The sequence below is a fragment of the Epinephelus moara genome, chromosome 21 (assembly GCF_006386435.1).
Source record: "Epinephelus moara isolate mb chromosome 21, YSFRI_EMoa_1.0, whole genome shotgun sequence".
Classification (NCBI taxonomy): Eukaryota; Metazoa; Chordata; class Actinopteri; order Perciformes; family Serranidae; genus Epinephelus; species Epinephelus moara.
This window is the reverse complement of record NC_065526.1, coordinates 22,073,587-22,094,093: the sequence shown is the minus strand read 5'-3', so window position 1 is coordinate 22,094,093 and position 20,507 is coordinate 22,073,587. Positions and strand designations below refer to the sequence as shown.

The 20,507-nt window shown below is 40.6% G+C and overlaps 1 protein-coding gene across 2 annotated transcripts in view; it reads right to left on the bottom strand.

Annotated features, from left to right (window-relative positions):
• Nucleotides 1-11,569: 11,569 nt before the first annotated feature.
• Nucleotides 11,570-20,507, bottom strand: part of atp6v1h (ATPase H+ transporting V1 subunit H) — a 34,567-nt gene continuing 25,629 nt past the window's right edge. For both annotated transcript variants that reach the window (XM_050075016.1, XM_050075017.1), the window contains 2 exons: nucleotides 20,051-20,164; nucleotides 11,570-11,977 (listed from right to left, as the gene is read on the bottom strand). In XM_050075016.1, coding sequence (XP_049930973.1) covers nucleotides 11,908-11,977; nucleotides 20,051-20,164 — 184 coding nt within the window. In that variant the 3' untranslated portion in view covers nucleotides 11,570-11,907. The remainder of the gene's footprint in view (nucleotides 11,978-20,050; nucleotides 20,165-20,507) is intronic.

Below are 20,507 nucleotides of genomic sequence, written 5' to 3'. Positions count from 1 at the left end.
CACAGAAAGCGTTGCACTATGAGGTGTCAACCGGAATTATATTACAATGTGACTAGCTGGTTGCCAACCGCCAATTAGAAAAAAAGATGAGGAAGAACACACAGGAAGAGAAAGAAAACACACAATGCAGGATGACCACGACAACCAGACAACGACAGTAGCAATTAATCAACGATGCTCAAAAATACAACAACCAATAACGACAATAAAAAAACACTGATAGATGGCGCCAAAGTTCTTCGTCTCTGGTCTTCAACAGTGCTGCTACTACGGGAGCTGGGAAGTACAAAATAGGCTTTCCTCTGAAAAAGAAGCGCTTTTTCAAGGGCGGCGACGCTGGAGAGTCACGTTGACGCGTGTCGACACGCCGCTGGTGTGGGTTTGTAAATCGAGAATAATGGGGGCGTCTGTATTGACGTGCGTCGTATGGTGCAGGTGTGTTTTGGCCTTTAGTCTAGTCATTTAGTGGGCTCGATTGGACCCTTTGGCAGGCCGGTTCTGGCCCATGGGCCGTATGTTTGACACCCCTACTATATGTTTAACACCCCTGCTGTAGGTCATCGCATTGTTCTAGAAATTCACTGTAGCAGACAATATTTACATTTTAGTGGAGTTTAGTGAGGGCTGGGGTGTCTGGCTTTAAATGCATTTTGTGAATTTGTGAAGTGGATGTTTTCAGGGTGAATCTGGTTGTCACCCCTTAAAGATAAAACTCATTATAGTGTAGATTCACAGTAAGTCAGAACATGTGTCCTTCTGATATGAGATGGAGGTGGCAGTCATTTCACAGCAGCTCATTCGCTCTCTATGTATTAATAAGACAAACAGTTTTTAATATATGCAGATCTTATCTTCTTTCTGTGTGTTTGTCCATTCGTAGGATCTTCATCTGATATATACTAGTGTATGTATTTGTTGTAAGAGCTACGCTTTGAGTGTGGGAACATACCGTATCTCATTTTCAAGAGGTGTAAAGGTCCAAGCTGTTCCCCTCTGTTCTCCACACTGAAGGTAGGGTTTAGTAATCTGTTCCCATTGAGGAGATGTGGTGTAATTTAGGTTCTATAACTACAGATTACACTCATCAAGATCCATATGCAATAATGGTAGAGTTCATGATAATGTCTCATTAAACCAAGATGTACATTCATCACAGCCCTTTGTTTGAAATCTCCTGTGAAGGTGAAAATGAAGAAAAGAGGGGTGAGATGGTTTTTGTTCGTCACAGTCCAGTGAATACAATTAAGCTAAAAACAGGTGACTTCTCATGAACCCAGAAGCTGTTTGTGTTTCACATTTGTGGGATAATCCAATGTGGTTTTTAAAGGTTATTAGGCTGACTTTCCCCATATGCTTTAAAGGGACAGTTCACCCCAAAAATCAAAAATACATATTTTTCTTCTCACCTGTAGTGCTATTTATCAATCTAGATAGTCTTGGTGTGAGTTACCCAGTGTTGGAGATATCAGCTGTAGAGATGTCTGTCTTCTCTCCAGTATAATAGAACTAGATGGGACTCGGCTTGTGGTGCTCACAGCACCAAAAAATACATTTGAAAAACTCAATGCAATGTCTCTTTCCAGAAATCATGACCCTTGTTGTGAGCAGTTTAATGTAGGAATTATTTTATTTCTACTAAATTACATCGGCTAACATTTCACCATGAGAAGGAAGAGTGCATCTACTCATGGATGAGAGGCTCACATATCACCACTTCAATCAGGTGCACATAAGAAGAGAAATGTGAAAGTCTTCTGCGATTAGACCACATCCTGATGTCATCTATTCCAGGAGGGTGGTAAAGATGTAGTAAATTAGGGATTCCCCCTGTGGAGTCTTGACACTGGTGGTGGTGATGCCATGAGATGGATGAAAAAGGAGCCTAGGATCTGGGTGTGAAGAGGAGTGGGCTTTTGATGAGGTCGTCCTGGGCTCTGGATAAGGTGGCTGGAGGTGAATGGGATGGGGGAGGATGTGACAATTTAACCTAGAATGACGGCTGATAGGTGCAGAGAGGAGAGAAGATTTAAAGTTTTGCAGCAGCAACAAAGTGGCAAAGTTCGATTGGCTAACCGAACACCCATAGTCAGCTGATTGGTGGAAGTGATGGGAACTTTGACGTCTACATATTACACACTAGGTATACTGGGTGTATCAGTCATTGACATGGTTGGACAACGTGTCAATTTACGCCTGTTACGTGCATTGTGTTTTTCAAAATACACTTCAGTTTTCACTGGAAATGCACAGTTTATTCTCATTAGATACATACAGTCTTTCTAAAAATAAACTTACAACATCTGTGAAACACAGCGTATTTATGTTTATTTCATCGTGCAACAAAAACACGTGGTTGGTTTAGAAAAAAACATCATGGTTTAGCTCTACATTCATACAGGAAGCCAACAGCGGCCTCCGGGGTGAAAGTCCGGTGTTGTTAGACGAATCCACCACCCCTTGCTACTACCTACCCTTTAGGGACTCTCCAGGGCCTTAAATTACATTGTTGTCTGGTGGCGTTTTAAACTGACGCCACCCAATAACGTTATTAACTGGTGCTACCCAACAGTGTAATGTACCGCCAAGAAAGGATGCATTTTTCATTGGTGTCTGCGCAGAAATAAATGACCAAGCGGCGATATTTGACGACTTTGAAATGAGAACAGGTTGCCTCCTCAGCTGAGCTGTAACATTCGCTCTCTCAGTGGTGCTAGGTGAGCTAGCAGTAGATGCACGCTTCGTTCTGCGTGATGATATAGTTGGCAGGTGTAGTTCGGTAGAGAGAAAATAGTTCCTACATGACACTGCTCACAACAAGGTCTGTGGATTATCTTTAGTAACTGGGTCATTATTTCTGAAAAGAGACATTGCTGTTGAGTCTTTCAAAGTATTTTTGGAGCACTGAGCACCACAAATCAAGTGACATCTTGTTTCATTATATTGGAGAGAAGGCAGACATCTCTACGGCTGATATCTCCAGCACTCGGCAACTCACACCAGAAAAATCTAGACTGATAAATATCACTACAGACTCTGACTCTGATGGAGACACAGTGGTGCTGAAGTCTGTTTGCACAATTAAAGGCTGTAAATTCTCCCTTCTTCTTCTCCCTTGGAAAAAAGCGCTACTGGTAAGAGGGAAAATGTGTATGTTTGATTTTAGGGTGAACTGTCCCTTTAAACTAAACATGCCTTTAAAATTGTTCATCGGCATCACACCAGATCAGCACCCAGAGCTGTTTTCTGCAGCAATTTACTGACTCACTGCTCACTAGGTATGATTTTAGAAATCTGCTGCCATGGTTCCGGCACGAACAAGATCAGCACTCTCAGTAATCACCCAGAAGATTACAATATTCCTAGCTCTGACCACAACCCTGCATTATCTGCCTTGTGTCAAATGACTATCTAAGCCTGAATTTTAGTACAAGACCATTGCGTGTAAACCCCAGGAGCATAACTACTCCCTACATGTTTGTGGGTTCCACGTTCTGCCTCACAGAGATCATCGCCTTCATTCACAGGTATCAAGACGTGGTCACTTCAGGTGCGCCTGTGTCTGCTCTGGATGAAAATGACTTGGTTTGTGATAATGTGGTCAGCATGTGTTGTGCTGCCCCTGGAGAGAATTCAGTGGCAGTTTGGTGCTGATATCGTGTTTCTGCACTGGGGACAACAATTTGGGACACAGTATTCTTTGCTTTTGGTCGAGTTTGTTTGGACAAACAGCAGCAGTGGTGACATTACAGCAGGGAGGGCAGCACAAACTTTGTCAGAGTCTGGCTGTTACTGAAAGACCATTTCAGTATTTAGAATTACAGGCCTGTAAGCTGTGGTGGCAATGATGGTCTCATGGACAGCGGTGGAAGAAGTACTTAGATCCTTAACTTAAGTAAAAGTAGAAATACCATTGTCTAAAATGCTCCATTAAGTAAAAGTCCTGAATTTAAAATGTTTCTTCAGTAAAAGTACATAAGTATTATCAGGGAAATGTACTAAAGATGCTGTGTGTAGGATTTAAGGGCATCTATCAACAAAAATGGGGTATAATATGCATAACTGTGTTTTCTTTGGTGTAAGATCGCCTGAAAAAAATTGCTAGTTTTTTTTTTTTACCTTAGACTGAGCCTCTATATCTGCATATGGAGCAAGTCCTCAGCACAACATTCTCACTCTGACCTGTCACATATCGATGTTTGGTCATGGACATTCCACGTCCAGATATGACGTGAAAGGTACCCTGGGTGCATTGGTTGTTAATGTCCTAGGACACTGTGTCAAGTTCTGCCTGTTACATGCATTGTCTTCTTTCAAAATGCACTTCCGTTTTAACAGGAAATTTACAGTTTACATACAGTCTCTTTCAAAGTAAACGCACTACATCAGTACAACAACACAAATGGACTTTTTCCCCTTTCAACAACTAACACGTGATTGGGTTTAGGAAAGAATGGACAGGGTTTGGCTTTATAATTTTATGGGACGCGAACACCATTCTCCCAGGTGAAAGTCAATGTTTGGTGGACCCAGCCACCCTACTCTGACTTTCACTGCCTTAACTTTCATTCTTGTACCACTGCATTTCCCCGTGACGCCACCGAGTGCCGTTGAACTTTAACAGCGACCAGCTGCGTATCACAGTGACATGTCTGGCGCCGCAAGTCGCTGCCCAAGCGCTGGATTTTGACAACTTCGGAGTGAGACGGGGCTCTCCATGGTGTTGGCCATGTTGCACTAGAGAAGCCCATAACGGACAACCCAAACATTGCTCTAGAGGCGTCATTCATGTTTTCGTACGGCTGCCACAGTTCTCCTATACACTTTACACAGGGGAGAAGTTTCAGTTCTACAACCTCAACACTAGATGCTACTAAATCCTGTACACTGGACCTTTAAAATATGCAAAATAAAACAATTCATAAAGCAAAATGGCTCCTCTACAGTTTGATATTAGTATTACATTATTCTGCTGTTATCACCAAAATATTAATGTAAGATCATTTTATTGTAGAACTATTTTTCTGTGTAAATAATCCGTTCTTGAACAATAAGTATTGATTTCAGAGTTAAAATGTTTGGTTTTGGTAAATACTACATTTTAGGAAATGGATGCAGACTAATTTGGACCCCACTGTATTTGAACAGTACCATCACTCAGCAGTTTCATTAAAGGTGACATATGTAACTCTGGAGAAAGACAGTTGATTGAAATTTTGCTCCCAGGTCCTCAAATACAGCAGCTTTGGGTTGTTGATTTGGTTCGACTACCAGCCCAAAGTGTCTGTATTTGACAGCCTGGGAACAAGACTCAACAATCAACAATCTTTCTCCAGAGTTACAAACAGCACCTTTAAGTAAATGGATGACTGTGTAACTTCCTCAGCGCTATCCAATCCCACAGGTTTGATTGTGTATCCACAATCACTATTAAATGATCTAGTAACACTTCAGGAGCAACATAAACTTGTGTTTAAACAGGCAGGTCACTTGAGAAAGATTTGTTATTGTATAGGGATGATTCAGTGCAAACTCCAACCTAGTGTGAGTGCACACAGTCCAGCAGGAAAATAGTTACTGTGCATCTGCACTCAATCATGAGCGAAAGCAGGTCCAGCTCTGAAAACACTGGGAGCCGTGTAATTCCAGTGTCCAAACAGCGCAGTTGATTTACAGCATGAGATAGCACATCTTAATGTTACACACAGAGGCAATATTGCCACGCAGCGTGAGCTGTAAATACTCCGGTATTTGTGATTCTCTTTAGATGCAGCCTTAAATCGAGCTTTTGTTGGCAGAGTCTTGTTTTGATTGTCACTATGGGAACAGATAGTCTCTGACCCATGGTTACAAGAGCAAGGGGATCCGATCGATGAAGCAAGGCAACAATACTTCTCTCTCAGTAAGCTGGTATAACAGTCTGCCAGGCTGGGCAGGTGTCAAACACAAATGATTTGGAAGCATGAACCCGGAAACCTGCCTCTGCTACCTGAATAAATTATATGAAAACCCTGGATATGAAACGTCTTTCTGAGAGCCAGAGAACAAAGCTGAATAGAAACACTGAGCCAAGACAGAAAAAAGGCGTTGCCTTTGAGGAGGTTCGTCTATAATCTCAACTGTGGAGAGTGACTGTGCACTCAAACAGCCAGTTTCACCCTCTGTCTTGACCCTGAACACCAAATGTGGGTAGCATAATAAAAAAAGGCAGTGGGGGGAGAAAAACCATCTGTTTCAGGGTCCAGAGTTCACTCTGTTGTTGCAGGTGAGCATGCGGGGACCACAGAGTGCCAGCCACTGTAAATAGCGTTGGGAGAGCGAAGCAGGGGCAGGCGGCTGCAGCCAGAGGCAGTGAGCCTCTACATAAATATTGACACTGCGTACATCCCAGCTCTCCACACATTTTAGACGTCAAAGGACGGGGGATGAGTGCATCAGAGTTTGCAAAGAGTGAAACCTGAATTGAAGGCTCGGTAATAGAGTTGAAGGGCAGGTACACACTCAAGAACCTGTAGGTGTTAATGCTGAATGGGTGCTCTTTATCTAAAGAAAGTGACATATTATAGGATGTGGAGGTGTTGTTTGGAAAGTTTAAACTTGTTTTTCAGTAAGAACGTGGGATTTCCGCGGAGGATTCAGAGTTGAAAAACGTTTTTATTCTCCTCATAGAGTTTAACTCCGGCACTGAAGGCATCTGGAGGCAGATTACCCAGGGGTGTGCTGCTGCCAGCCCCAGCCTTCTGGCTGCCTCACATGTAAGCAGATGCAGCAGACAGTAGCTGTTGTAAATACTAATGTCTCCAAAATAAATGTCTGTTTAGTGCAGATCTTGTTGTTTTCATGGCTGCCTGTATGGGTTAAATATTAAAGGAGATGTATCTGAGTCGGAGTCGGAGTGAGAACGTGTTGGTCAAAACCTACCGCCTACATTACCCACAAAGCAACTCAACCGCTGACAGTTTAGGTGGAGATTTGGGTGTAATGCTAACAGTGGCTAATGTAGCCTTGAGCCACCAGCTTGAAGCACAGATGAGGAGCGGACTAAACTTGTAACTCAATACACACAATTTTTTGGTTGTTGTTTTAAATTTTAGGATTGTAGTCTTCAGCCCAAGCAGATGCTGACTTAAGTGACATCAATTAAGGTAGTTTACCAGATTTTGCACAGCTCCATCTAGATTCACAAAGGGCTCTATATAACATACACAGTAGCACTCCTCAAAACCTGTAAACACACTCTGATGGGTAAAATCAGTGGACTTCCCCTTTAATCATCCTAAAAATACACAGTAAAAATATAAGTGAGTGGAGTGCCTATTAGAATACAATGTGCACTAATACAGAAAAAGGAAAATCTGTTAGATTGTTCGGCGAGTTATGTGAAACTGACAAAGTAATTATGTGTTTATTGTGTTTGAGAAAACAAAGCATGAGAATAATTACAATCTGGCTTTTCATACAAATGTGTTCATGTTGATTAAACTGTATTGTTATTCAGGGATCCATCCAAGAGAAGAAATAAAACACAGCATTTGAAGGTGATACAAAAAAACAGCCATGGGAGCGGATTCTTAGTTATATTTAAAACTCAGATTCAGTCCCTTATCAGCATCTCCTTATTATAGAAGTCATAACACATTCACGCAGCTGCCTCTTCCCTCTATAGGAAGAATCTGTCTCTATGTAAACTTTATAACTGATTGTATGTGCTGATATAGTGTAGGAAGAATTCAAGGATGAATGAAAAGAGGTCAAACGCCTTAGATTGAATTTAATGTCTGTTGGGAGCACACAGCAACTCAGAGCAGCATCTAGAACTTACAGTACAATAGAGTGAGAAAAATGTTTCTTCTCAGAGCCACTCGCCCACAACAAATGGATTATTGTAATTTTTTAAGAGAGAATGTAGATAGAAGCAGTGAATAATGTTTCAAGGACTAAAGGTGCCGGCTTATCTGTTCGGTGGTTGGAGAACAAAGCTCTGCAGTGAGAACATCTGCAAGATGCAATTGTTTTTGGTTCTGTCGTCTAAAATTTATCTCATATCTTCTCAAATAAACCTTCACATATTTGTCAATTTTGGATGAGATGTACTGTAATGTTGTTACAAATGGCTGCTACACTTGCCCAAAGCCCAAGGTGACAACTTTAAATGTCTCGTTTTGTCTGATCAACCGTCCAAAACAATGCGGTACTCAGACTTTTACTCATATTTATTTGGGCTCTTTATTTCAATACCCTTACAGTCATACAGGCAAGGGCATCAGTTTGTCTGAACACTGGTGGAAACAAGTTAAGGTTTGCTTTATAAAGACACGTAGAAGTGGGAAGGCAATTCAGGATCTGTCTCTGCTTGCACCGGGCAGTTGGTGCACTCGAATACACCAGAGAACTGAAGGGAGACGGTGCGATTAGAAGCCAGACAAACTTCCTTGTTAAGCTTAATAATGGGTTGTTCCCTAAATTAGTCTGGCTGTATTGAGATGTTGTTACACCAGTTACAAGCAATGTCATGGCTTAGGGCAAACACCCTCATTACCAGGCTGTCCATGAATTAGGGCAAACACCCTCATTACCAGGCTGTCCATGAAGGTCAGAGAGATGTGGATGCTGCTCTGCAGGGCGCTCGATTTGTGTGCATTAACTGCAGTGGCTGTATCAACAGGGGAAGTCAAAAAGGAAGGGGCAGGGGCTGCTGCGGTCGCACAGAATTAACACTCCAATGCAACGTGCTTTTAATTGAGAAGTGATGCTATGGGACAGACATAAAAACTGAAATCTAAAATTAGAAAAAGAAAGGACAAAAAAAAGGGCACTTATCTATTTAGAGGCCAAAAGGGGCCGATGCTTGAGCACCACCTCGGGTTCTTCTGTGCATGTGCCTGGTCCGAAGTTATTCACTTTACAGTCACAGAAGAGCAAGGACGAAAGCAAATATTCACATCACAAGCTGGAACCACAGACAGTGTACAGTAGATAATGGACGCTGCTTCTGTGATGTCAACCACCGATTTATGGACTGCCGCTTTAAGGCCTCGAGTTCGGCATTTCAGTCATCGGCAGAAAAAAAATGACCATATTTGGACGGGAGGTTGGAGCTGTGGAGCAGCAAGGGGTGGATCTGACTCACAGACTGTAGTGACACCTCGCAGACTGTCTGTCACTAAAGCAGCCCGCCCTTAAACATGCATAACTTTGGGTCTTAATAAACTGTAAATGGGTAGGTTTGAAAATATTCTCTGCCTGTGCAGTTGTCATGAAGGAGGGAATTAGCTGTAGAAACCAAAACCTTTTTATATCAGGCTGTAAACATGTTTATTTCTGTTGTAAGTTCAGGCATTTTAACATGGGGGTCTATGGGGATTGACTCTGTTTTGGAGCCAGCCTCAAGTGGCCATTCAAGGAACTGCAGTTTCTGCTCACTTTCGCAATGACTTTATTTGCCAGACTCTTTTATCATTGCACATTGCACCTATTTGCACCACTGGAAACTTTTGCACATTGACTGTTTAATATTTTTGCTCTTCCTGCACAAAATTGTACAGTTTATTCTAAAACAGATATATCATACATAAACATATCTTAGTCATATTTTCATTGTATTTTTTTCTACTCTGTACTTATGTTCTTGAGTGTTGCAGTCCTTTGCCTTATATGTATTCCTTTTAATATGTTTATTGTATGTTTGTTTACCAAGGCAAATTCCTTGGAGGTGAAAACGTATTTGGCAATGAATCCTTTTCTGATTCTGATTATTAAGTTTTTTTTAAAAAGCTTTTCAAGATAACTTTTAACCAAATTTAAGACTGATTTTTGGACAAATCAGCCTCTAATTCAAGCACTGCACGTAAGTATCAAGGTAAGTAGTATATGTAGTCCCTGTTCAGAGGAAGGTTTTATGTAGGAATATTCAGTGTTGGGAGGGTTACTTTTAGAATTTACCTGTAAAAATGTAAAATGTAATGTAACTATTTAATTACTACATAAAAATAATGTAACTTATGAAGCTCAGTGTAAGATCAATCAAGAACACTTATCTTGTGCTCATCCATTCATGTTTCTCTCCATCCCACCCCCACTGCTTCCTCTAATCAGCTGACTATGGGTATTCACTCTTCTAGTTATCCAATGAAACTTTGCCACGATCTCCATCAGCCAATCAAGATGCTACCGCAAAATTTTAAATCTCCTTTCTGCTGCTGTCAGTCATCATTTTAGGCAGAATCCTCACACCCTCGTTCACCTCCCGCCATCGTATCCAGAGTCCAGGACGGGCTCCACAAAGGCTCATCCTCTACTCATCCAGATCATCAGCACTTCTCCATCTTCTCCCCACCTTTTTCTCATCTCATTTTCACCACCTCTACCACCACCAGCGTCTAGACCCCAGGGGGTTCCATATTCTACTATGGATTCATCACCCTCCTTAAATCATAGCATCTCTATGGGGTCTGTTCACTTTTTCATATTTTTCATTCTTGTGTGCACGTGTTTTACTAAATATTCTTTTTACTATAAAAACGAGTCTCTCTCGACTGAAGTGACACTGGATTACTTTTCTAACAAATGTTTTAAGCTGGGCAATAAGGCCTGTGAAAACTGTGTGGAAATAGGCTGTGCTAAAAGAAGATATTTCTGCACAGTGAACAGATGCAAAGGAGCAGAATGAATATTATATTCTACATATGAACTTTTTTTTTACTATGATCAAGACATTCTGTTGTAACCCCTTCGTGAGTATCTGTAATTTAATTACGCTTTTTTTTTTTTAAATAAAAAATGATTAAAGTTACATTTATTTTGTAATTTATTTAATTATGTAACTCTGTTACATGTACGTTACTCCCAAACACTCAGAGTGTGGTTATTAAAGTAAGTTGGCTAAATCTACATTTTGCCAACAAGTTGCAAATATAAAGTAAAAAGACAGTATTGGGTTCAGTGGTAGGGTTAACGATCTGTTAATATCAGAAATGTGGACTTTTATGCAGAAGAGCTTGAATCATTTGACCAGAAAGAAAAAAACAAGATAGGTACGTGACTTCAGACAAAATATTTGTGGCAGGTAAGACCTCACAAAATTTTAAAGACGTATAAAGCCCAATATGCATTTCACTGGATTCAAGGACTGACAGACACCATGCTTAATTTACACATCTTAACACAATATAACTCAACATTCCTAACGTTCTAAGGCCAAGCTGTTGTATTGAATTGCATTAAATTGCTCAGGTGTACCTAATAAAGTGACCACAGTGTCCATTTTCTTTATAACTGCGAAAATCTAAGAATGAGGTGGAGGTATGTTGATTTCTATGTAGGACTTTTTGTATATCCAAAGGGAAACTTTCTCTTTTTTTCTGATTTTCTGACAAATGTGAAAAGAAAAGAGAAATCTTGTGTCTTTGCCTCAGTCATATGTTCTGCTGTCACTATTTGGGGGTCAATTGAACATGGCCTGATAAGTGAACTCAATATTCTTATCAAGTTAATCTCAGTAAATCTCATTGTTATTCAGCAGCTGTTAATTCCAAAAACAGCTAAATCCTGGTCAGGAAATGCAACACAGGAAGACCATAGATTAGCATCTTTATTGGGATGCATATAATGTTTTACAGGTAAGACTTAAATAAGTTTCACTTTTGTACATTTTCACAGACACAAAGTGCGACTTCAATCACCACACATCTTAGCTGAGAGACCACGACACGAAGCACGACAGTCGAATCAAGTAACATCGAGGATCGTTCCGGGGTGGGTGCAGGTTGAAGGAGGAAAACTACACCGTTTTAATCTTCAAGTCATTACACAAAATGAACATCTGATTATTAAAATGGCAAAGACCAACGTACATACAGGACACACTCATCCACACGGTAATACACAAACACGCGTGCACACAGACACAGTTCAGCTCCGCGGTGCCACGGCTTGAGCTTGCTGCTGATCAGTGGACTGGAGTTGTCTTCCCAGGTACTCCCTGTCAAACAAAGGACAATAAGTTACACTTTAGCAAACTTAAAGGAATACTTCACCCCCAACATGATCATTTATACATAAATTACTCACCCTGTGTTTTACAGAGCAAATTTAAGCAAAAATGAATGATTTGGGAAGTACTTGGCATACGATTGGATAAATGAAACTTAGATTACACTGCAGGACTTGTGTAGATGTTTGTAAATGGATGTTTTGATTTGACAATGAATATAAAAAGGGAAATTTCAGCGATATTGAATCAGCTGTGTGGCATAGCAGTGTGTGTGCAGATGAACAGTGTTTGGCTTCACCCCCGTGCCGCTGCCAGCACCCACACCTCTGCCGCTGCCAGCACCCACACCTCTGCCGCTGGATGGGCAGGGAGCTCCGGGAGAAGCCATACATCGTTAATCTGCACACACTGTGATGACACACAGCTGGTTGAATATTAGCAAAGTTTCCCTGCTTCCCTTCACTGGTTCCTGTACAGCAGGGTCGGTCTTTTTTCACTGTTATAATCATTAAAAAGCAAAAGCAGCATGTGTATACATTCAGTAGGCTATATCTTCAGTAGCTAGCTAGCTAACCCTACACTTTTCAGGGTTTGATTTTGGTTTTGGAACAGGGAGGAAACGTATGTTTTTTCAACCTCTCCAGATAACGAGTGTCATTAATACATGAAGTACCCCAGGCACAACATTTAGCTCCAAATCCACAAAACCAGCCTGAAAATGAACCAATTCTGAAACGACTGCATTGGAATCAATGGAGCACAGCTGTGTTGTTGTCGGCCCAATACTACGTTATGATTTACCAGTCTGTGTCTGGGGGTGGGACGAAGTGATGAGTGAATTTATGAAGAGTTTTCTTAGCTTTTAGATTCTTTGTTCACCATGGATGCATATGAGAATAAAGACGTTTTATTTCACGAATTCAGTGCAACACCCTCAGAGAATTTGTGCAGTTTTCCTTTAAGTGTGAATTCAATGTTATTTAATTCCCATCCAGTTGATGGCCTTTAATATTCTTTAAAGGAACAGTTTGACATGGGAGATATACTTTCTGGATTTCTTTTCAAGAGTTAGATGAGAAGATTGACACCACTCTCATGTGCAAATCTTGTAAATGAAACTACAGCCAGCAAACAATTAGTTTATCTTAGCATAAAGACTGAAAGCAGGCTAATTAACATGTTAAATGTTTTTTTAAATCAATGTAAAAACATTAAATTGTGTTTTTTCTGTTGGTTTTGCGACAGACTGTGGCTGTAACTAAGGATTATTTTCATCACTGACTAATCTGGAGGTTATTTTTTCATAACTGGTTGGTCTATAAAACGTTGTCATGCCTGTCACAATTTCCCCCGAACCCAAGGTGACTTCTTAACGGTGCTTTGTTTTTGTCCCTCAGCCTAAAAGCCCAAAGATACTCCGTTTGCAATGATATTTTACAATGAAAAGCAGCAAATCCACTCATTTGAGAAGCTGGGACCAGAGACGGTTAGGCATTTTGTCATGTCCCCCCCCCCCCCCCAAAAAAAAAGACACAATAATCTGTTGTAGTCTGCAATAATAGTCTGTTATCAAACTGTAGCTGCTTAACTTTATGACAAACTGACAAATTATTAATCGATGAATTGCATCAACTCTGCCAGATTATTTCTTGGCCACGTGCAGCGACTTCCTGGCAACCTTACAACAAGACTTTTGTACGGATTAAACAAATGACACCTAACACCAGTGATTCATCTGTGAGCTTTAGAGTTCAGCTTCATCTTGAACAGACACACCACAGTGATGTTATTCTGCTCCTTTAATGAAATGCATTTCAATCCCCATCTAGCTGATGATAAAGGTGGAGGTAGGTCCTTCAATATCCCTTAATGTCAGCACAAGTGGTAGTTGTGACTTTTTTCAAAATGTGAGCTTCTCACCCAGCCATGATGTAAATGTTGAAATGTAATGCCATTATTTTTGAAAGGTCACACTCCTCCTTCAGGTCTCTACTTGGCAGTAACATTTCATATGATATATGATGTATGATTTGATATCAGAGCACTCACCTTTCTGCCACCAGAAATATCAAATACATCTCATAAATCTAAAGATGGAAAAGGCTGGGGAATACATTCTGATGCTGGAAATCATGATCAACATGAGCAACAAATCTGTTCAGCTTTGTTTGATTCACCGGATTTTAAGTACTTTTCTGTATGTTTCAATTTCATCAGTTCATCTCCAGTCAAAGCCTCCATGCCTGCACTTAAATGTTTTCCACTCTTTGTTTACAGTCAAGTACTTTGCAGACAAATGCAGCAGCTACACATGATGTTTAAAGGGACAAAAGTCAAAAGTGATTTGTTTCTGGTAAAAATGAAAACCTGCACAACAGGTTCTTAGCCCGTGATCTTCACATAACCATCCCCTATTTCCTCAAAACTTTCTAACACAGAGAAATTTTAATTTAATTTCAGAGCTTTTAAGATGAAAATAAATAATCTAACATAAAAAACCTCCACACTCCTCTGATGTTGTCAGTGATAACCTTTAGCTGGTCTGCAAATAGCAGCTATATGTCGCTTCAGAACAACACCAGGGAGTGAATAAAGGCAGATGGCAATAATTGGAGAGATGAGCTGGAGTTATGACGCCGACTCATCCTCCTGCAGCCTCTGCACTTTCTGATGTACGCATCTGCTGTGTGAATTAATACCTGTGCAGCAAAATGAGTTCCGGAAATTAAACACAGCAAGACACTGGTCATCCTTAAATCAAAGGCTTTATAAGGAGCAATGATCAGGGTGAATTGTGGGAGATGGCACCAGCCAGTGAGAGTCAATGAGAAGATAAATGCAAGATAAATAAAAGGATGAAGTGTCAGAAGTGAATCCAAACACCTTAATGACCTCATTAAGCCCACAGCCTGTGACACCAAGTTTGCAGAAACAGCTTACACATTATTAAAAATTCAAACAGCCGTGGGTGTGCAGACCGAAGTCTCTTCCTTGAACACATCCACTTGCCATTACAGGCATGATAGATATCAGAGTCACTCCTTTAAAGTGCAAGACCTGCATCTCCAAAACTTATTCACCATCAGTAAATTAATATAAATATAAAATAAAGTCAGGACATGCAAATATCTTTGCTCAAGAGGTAGAAAACCTACAACAACCAGAACACGCTGTGCCACACCTGACTTATACTGGATCAGCACTCAGCACTCAGTTTGATCTGAGTGTGGTCTTAGTTTCTCATTCTCTCCATTTGGGTCTATGCTCGTTGTGTCCGTGGTGACGAGTATACAAAAATGCAGAGGCACAATGTGTAGTTCGAGCAGCAGCCCATGAACCAGCTATGGTGATGCTCCGGATGACCAGTTTCATGTCACACTGGCTGGGAGATGAGCAGGAAGATCTGGGCGCTGGTTAGATGGAGAGAGGTTTACCACAACTCATTTACATATTACTCACATTGTTATGTTACATGGCTGATTGAAAATCGGCAAAATATCCCTTTAAAACAGAGGCCTTAGAAAAAGATGTAATGTTTGACATTGTGAAGTTGAAAGCGCTGTTCTTCAGTCTAGACACTGAGACCAGTACAGCACAAGGACAGAGTGCCTCTCAATAGCTGATGGACTTAAACCATTGATAGCAAAAAATTACATTCTATCAAAACTTCTTCAATTTCTGCACGTGTTAAAGGAAAATAACTTGTCAAAGCAGGCTGAAGGGCAAAATGATATATAAGAGTAGTTTCTCAGTTCACACATCCATCTGTGCTGTTGTCATGACAGCAGGGGCCTTCGGTAAGTAGGGGCGAGAAGATCTTCCCATGGAAACAACGGCAAGGCAACCCACACAAGGTGACAGTGGGTGTGGTGAGCTGCTTTCAAAATACCTTCCATTTGTGGGTGAATGACAACTCAACTTTTCTAAAAAATACCTTTCTTTTTAGCACTAGCAGCATTCACACATGAGTGTAGGCAGCACATAATCCAAAGTGACAGAACAACCTGAAGACATAAACCTTCCTCTCACAAAGTAGGTCCTGCGGAGATAAACAAACCAACAGAGAGCAGCCAGTACACAACAAAGAAAACTGATGTGAATAACAGGACTCGAGTGTTTACGTCATTGTCTCTTTGGAACCCATTATACTATTTCAACAAATAGACCTATCAATCACTGGGCTGCTGCATCAGCATGGCTGAAGTGCAGCATGAAATCACCTGAAACTGAATTCATCAGAGGGAAAGGTGTGGGAGAATAAAGACTTATAAGGAGCAGAAGTTATATAAAATACAAAAATAGAACAATGTCTTCAGATGTGATTCTTATGCAGGGCTTTTAAATGACACGCTGCTGCTTTCAGGTACCTAAAAAAACATGCAGTGAGTGATAAAATCCATTTCCATATCAAATCAGAGCAACTCTGTCTTGAGTTTAAAGATGTGTGCTGAATTCTGCAACAGTGCAGAAGAACGCAGAAGAGGCTGCAGCCAAGCTAACAAACGCTATGTTGAAGGTCACGTCTTGGCTCAATCAATGTTGTCTACAGCTGAGTGTTTCGAAAACAGTCTCCAAATGTCACAACATGGATGTAGAGCAACATGCTCACATCTCAGCAGAAAGACTACAAGTTGTCTCAGAATACAAATATTTAGAGAGAACATATAGATTCAAAAGTTCTTTTAGGTTTACCAGAAACTTCCTATCAACTGAAGCAGATGTTCAATGGTTATCTCCCACATCACCGAGTGCTTGATAAGTTGGTCTAACTCAAACTCTACAGCTTTAAAACCACTGGAATCATTTTACAAACAAGCACTTAAAACTTTGCACAACAAGACGTTCATCATTACCGTACTCTAAAGAAATGCTGGGCAGGAGCTCAGCAAAAGACGACTACTACAATATTCTTTTTATTATTCAAGGATGCCTTTGTATGCAGCACAAAGGTTTTTCTTATCTTACCTGCATTCTTTATTTTAGTATTTTATTTTTATTGACAGCAGGGGCCTTCGGTAAGTAGGGGCGAGAAGATCTTCTCATGGAAACAACAGCAAGGCAACCAATATCTAAAGTTCCCTCCTGGCAAAAGCTGGAAAACTCACTAAAACTGAGCTTCTATAAGGCAATGAATATTGTGGAGGGCATGGCTCATCACATAAAGGTGTATAACATCTCAAGGGTTTCAGCGATCACCACGCATCTTTGTAGGCATATGACCACACATAATCTGAGGGGAGCCCTCCATTATTGACCCCATCAAACAAAATGGGAGCGCTAGAGAGCTAATTTCTTATCTAGGCCTAACCGCCATATTGATTTTTACTAAACTTGGTAGATATGTGGAACAGGACGCCTCAAGGTGACTGGAGAAATTTAACTCTAATTGGCAACTGGGTGGCGCTATAACAACAGAAAAATGCTTAAAAATGGCTGAAATGCGACCGATCGCTGTGGCTCCCCCTGTGGCCCAATGTTTTTTTTTGTCTTCTAATCTTTGGTATGACTAAGTCATGGTATGGTATGCTGTACATAATCAAGGAAACTGTCAGTGTGTCATACTGTCAAAGCTACCAATGGGTATGGACTAGTTTCTAAGATTCAACATATGGCTAAATACTGGATATATGAATACAGATATTTAAAATATTAGTATATGTCTAAAGCAGGTGTCTGACTCACTAAGATATCTCAGGGCTTTAAGGCAAACTTTATATATTTATATATGCATACATGTAATAACCCTGCACCAGCCCTTTCTTCTTGATTATTCAGCCTGTAAAATGTCATTATGGATCTTCTACATATTTATCTTACAGTGAATGTAGCAGTATTCAGGTTGAGGTGGGGAAAGTGCATCTTGCTTTCCATCATAGGCCTGATAATGGGAATCTGCTTGTTTTGCTTCAAAGTCGCCGCAACAAGAATGAAAACCTTCGGTACGGCTACGGTGGATAAACACACTTCTGCCCACACTTCAGTGAACGTACAGTTTGCACGGAACATTAAGGTCACTTAGATGGGAAAACAGCACTACACTGTGATATTAAACACAATGCCTCCATCCACAGTTGCTCAGGGAGCACAGTGTGTTTTAGATAGTGGCGGCAAAACAAACACATTTCCACTTGTTGCTTGATGATTTTTAGTGTTTCCAAGCGATCCAGTGGACAGAAAAAACACACAAAGATGATGGGCATGATGAGTGTTTGGACTCAGAGAAAACGTGAAAATGTGAGGAGTGGTGCTTTAACATTAAAGCTGAAGTACTGAACAGCACTCCAGTAAAATAAAGCATATAGAGTTTGTCATAGTGCTGGTTAGAGATCTGAATAGAGGATTTTAGGGCAGAAACTGATCAATAAATCAGATGATATATTTAAGTTTTCAGCAGCAAATTTCTGCTCTTTCAGTGTTAAATTACCCTTTACAAAGGAGGAAAACTCAAGGGAAATCTACAAATTGCTGCCTTATTCATTTTACATGACAAGTTTAAGTGATGAAATTACAGCTTCTGAAAAACTGTAATGTGCTTATTGAAGTCAGTGGCTTAGCAACTGTGCTGTTGGCTTAGGAACTGTAACACTGTGACGGCATCAAGTCGATGTCTGGAGTGTCCTTTTAAAGACTGAGAAATGAGGTTTTGAAGTTTTCCTTTAAGGCTGATTTATGGTCGGTTGCTCGTCTGTTCATGCTCACTTTCATTGTGGCTTTAGCATTTGTGTTTTTCCGTTAATGCAGTTGTGTTTTTCGAAATTGGAAAGCATTGGATGTGTCACGTCTCGGCCACTGTACTACAACCATTTAGATGGATCTGCACACAAGTGATCGGCAGTATCAAATCAATCTGACTCACTTTCCAACCTTGTTGCGTGAGGAACACAAGGGCAAAAAAAGAAAAGTCTGTCTTCTATATTTTTCTACTCCTACTCTCCGTGAATAAATTACGAAGCACACTCAAAACCATTAGTTGGTTGGTAAGTTGTGACCTGTTGAATGTCACTACATAAAGACACAAACAGATACACATATTTAAGCATCTCAGGTCATTTTTGAAGGCCTTGCCATGGTCCTGCCACACAGGTGATTTACCTTAATTTGCTTGATTAGACTTTTTTAGGACTGTGTGGGCGTGTACGGACTGAGCTTTGGTGACATCTCTGTGAACCTCCTGTTGGCTTTGTTGGAGCTAATTACATGTTTATCAGTCCTATCAGTACACAGTCCATTAACCTCACATAACACCCAGTAAACCCCTCCACCCAACTTCGAACCAAGCAGATGTCAATCAGCCAAAATAGATGAAAATACCTGATAGGGTGTGCAGCCCTTTAATCATTTGTATGTACATATAGGGATTCTTTTTTAATGTCAGACGGCCTGTTTCAACTAAAACGTTAACAGCTAGTTTTCCTCATGAAAACATCTGAATGTGTGACATCACTGACTACATTTACACACACACACACACACACACACACACACACACACACACACACACACAAATATTCCACAATTATTCAGAATATCATAATATTTCCAATTTCCAACACCTGCAGGACATGCTGGCGATGGGTTTTAGAAGCACTTTTCAGACGAGTAAACAGCGCATTCAACATATGCGTCTCAATCGGGGTTTTTACTGTAGATTGCTACACACGGCCTCTTGCCTGTTTACGGTCAGCTCTGTGTGTTGTCATGGGTACGTTGTACACGAGCCAACAGGTCGCAAAGTTGGGGTAGAGATGCATGCCCAAAAGAAAAGCCCACATTTCTGGTCTGAGGAAAAAACACGGCTTCTTTTAAACATTATGAGAGATTTAGGTATCAACAGGTTTTTGGATATGTGCAAATATCTCAACCTCAACCTTTTTAAGATGGTGGCTGAAAGAATGAAAGAGGGAGGCTGTTTTCACACAATTAATAGGCCGTCAACTGTAGAAAGCTTGGAGAGAATCCTATTTTGCTCAGTAGAAATATTGTCTACTTGGATTTAAAGCTCAAACTGGAATATTTTGTGTATGTGAATGTGTCAATGAAGCTATACGAATGTGTTCATACCAGTTGTGGACCATGAGCTTCTGCACAGCCAGCAGGGCGTTGTAACGGACTAGCTGGTCCTCGTGGTGCATGTGGTTCATCACCAGCTGTTTTCCACCCAGCTGCTCGATCACACTGAAATAGCAGAAATAAAAAGGAATTGCATCCACACAGAAAAACAGGTGCTATTTTCACATTTTAGGTAATTCTAGCACCGGGTAATTGAATCCAGCCTGACTGAAATGTTCCATGTATCTCATGAAGGGTCACTGGCCTGATAAAAGGATATAGTGCTTTGAAGAGGAAAACAGACCAGGATAATGCATGTGATAACACAGTAAATGGTGCGAGCAGATAAAAAAAAAAAAAAAAGTATGTGGAAGTGCAGGAACACTGGTACTTTTACATATCAGCACTGGGTAAATTGAATCTGGTGGGCTTCAATTATACACAGAGGGCTGAAAATGGAGTATATCAA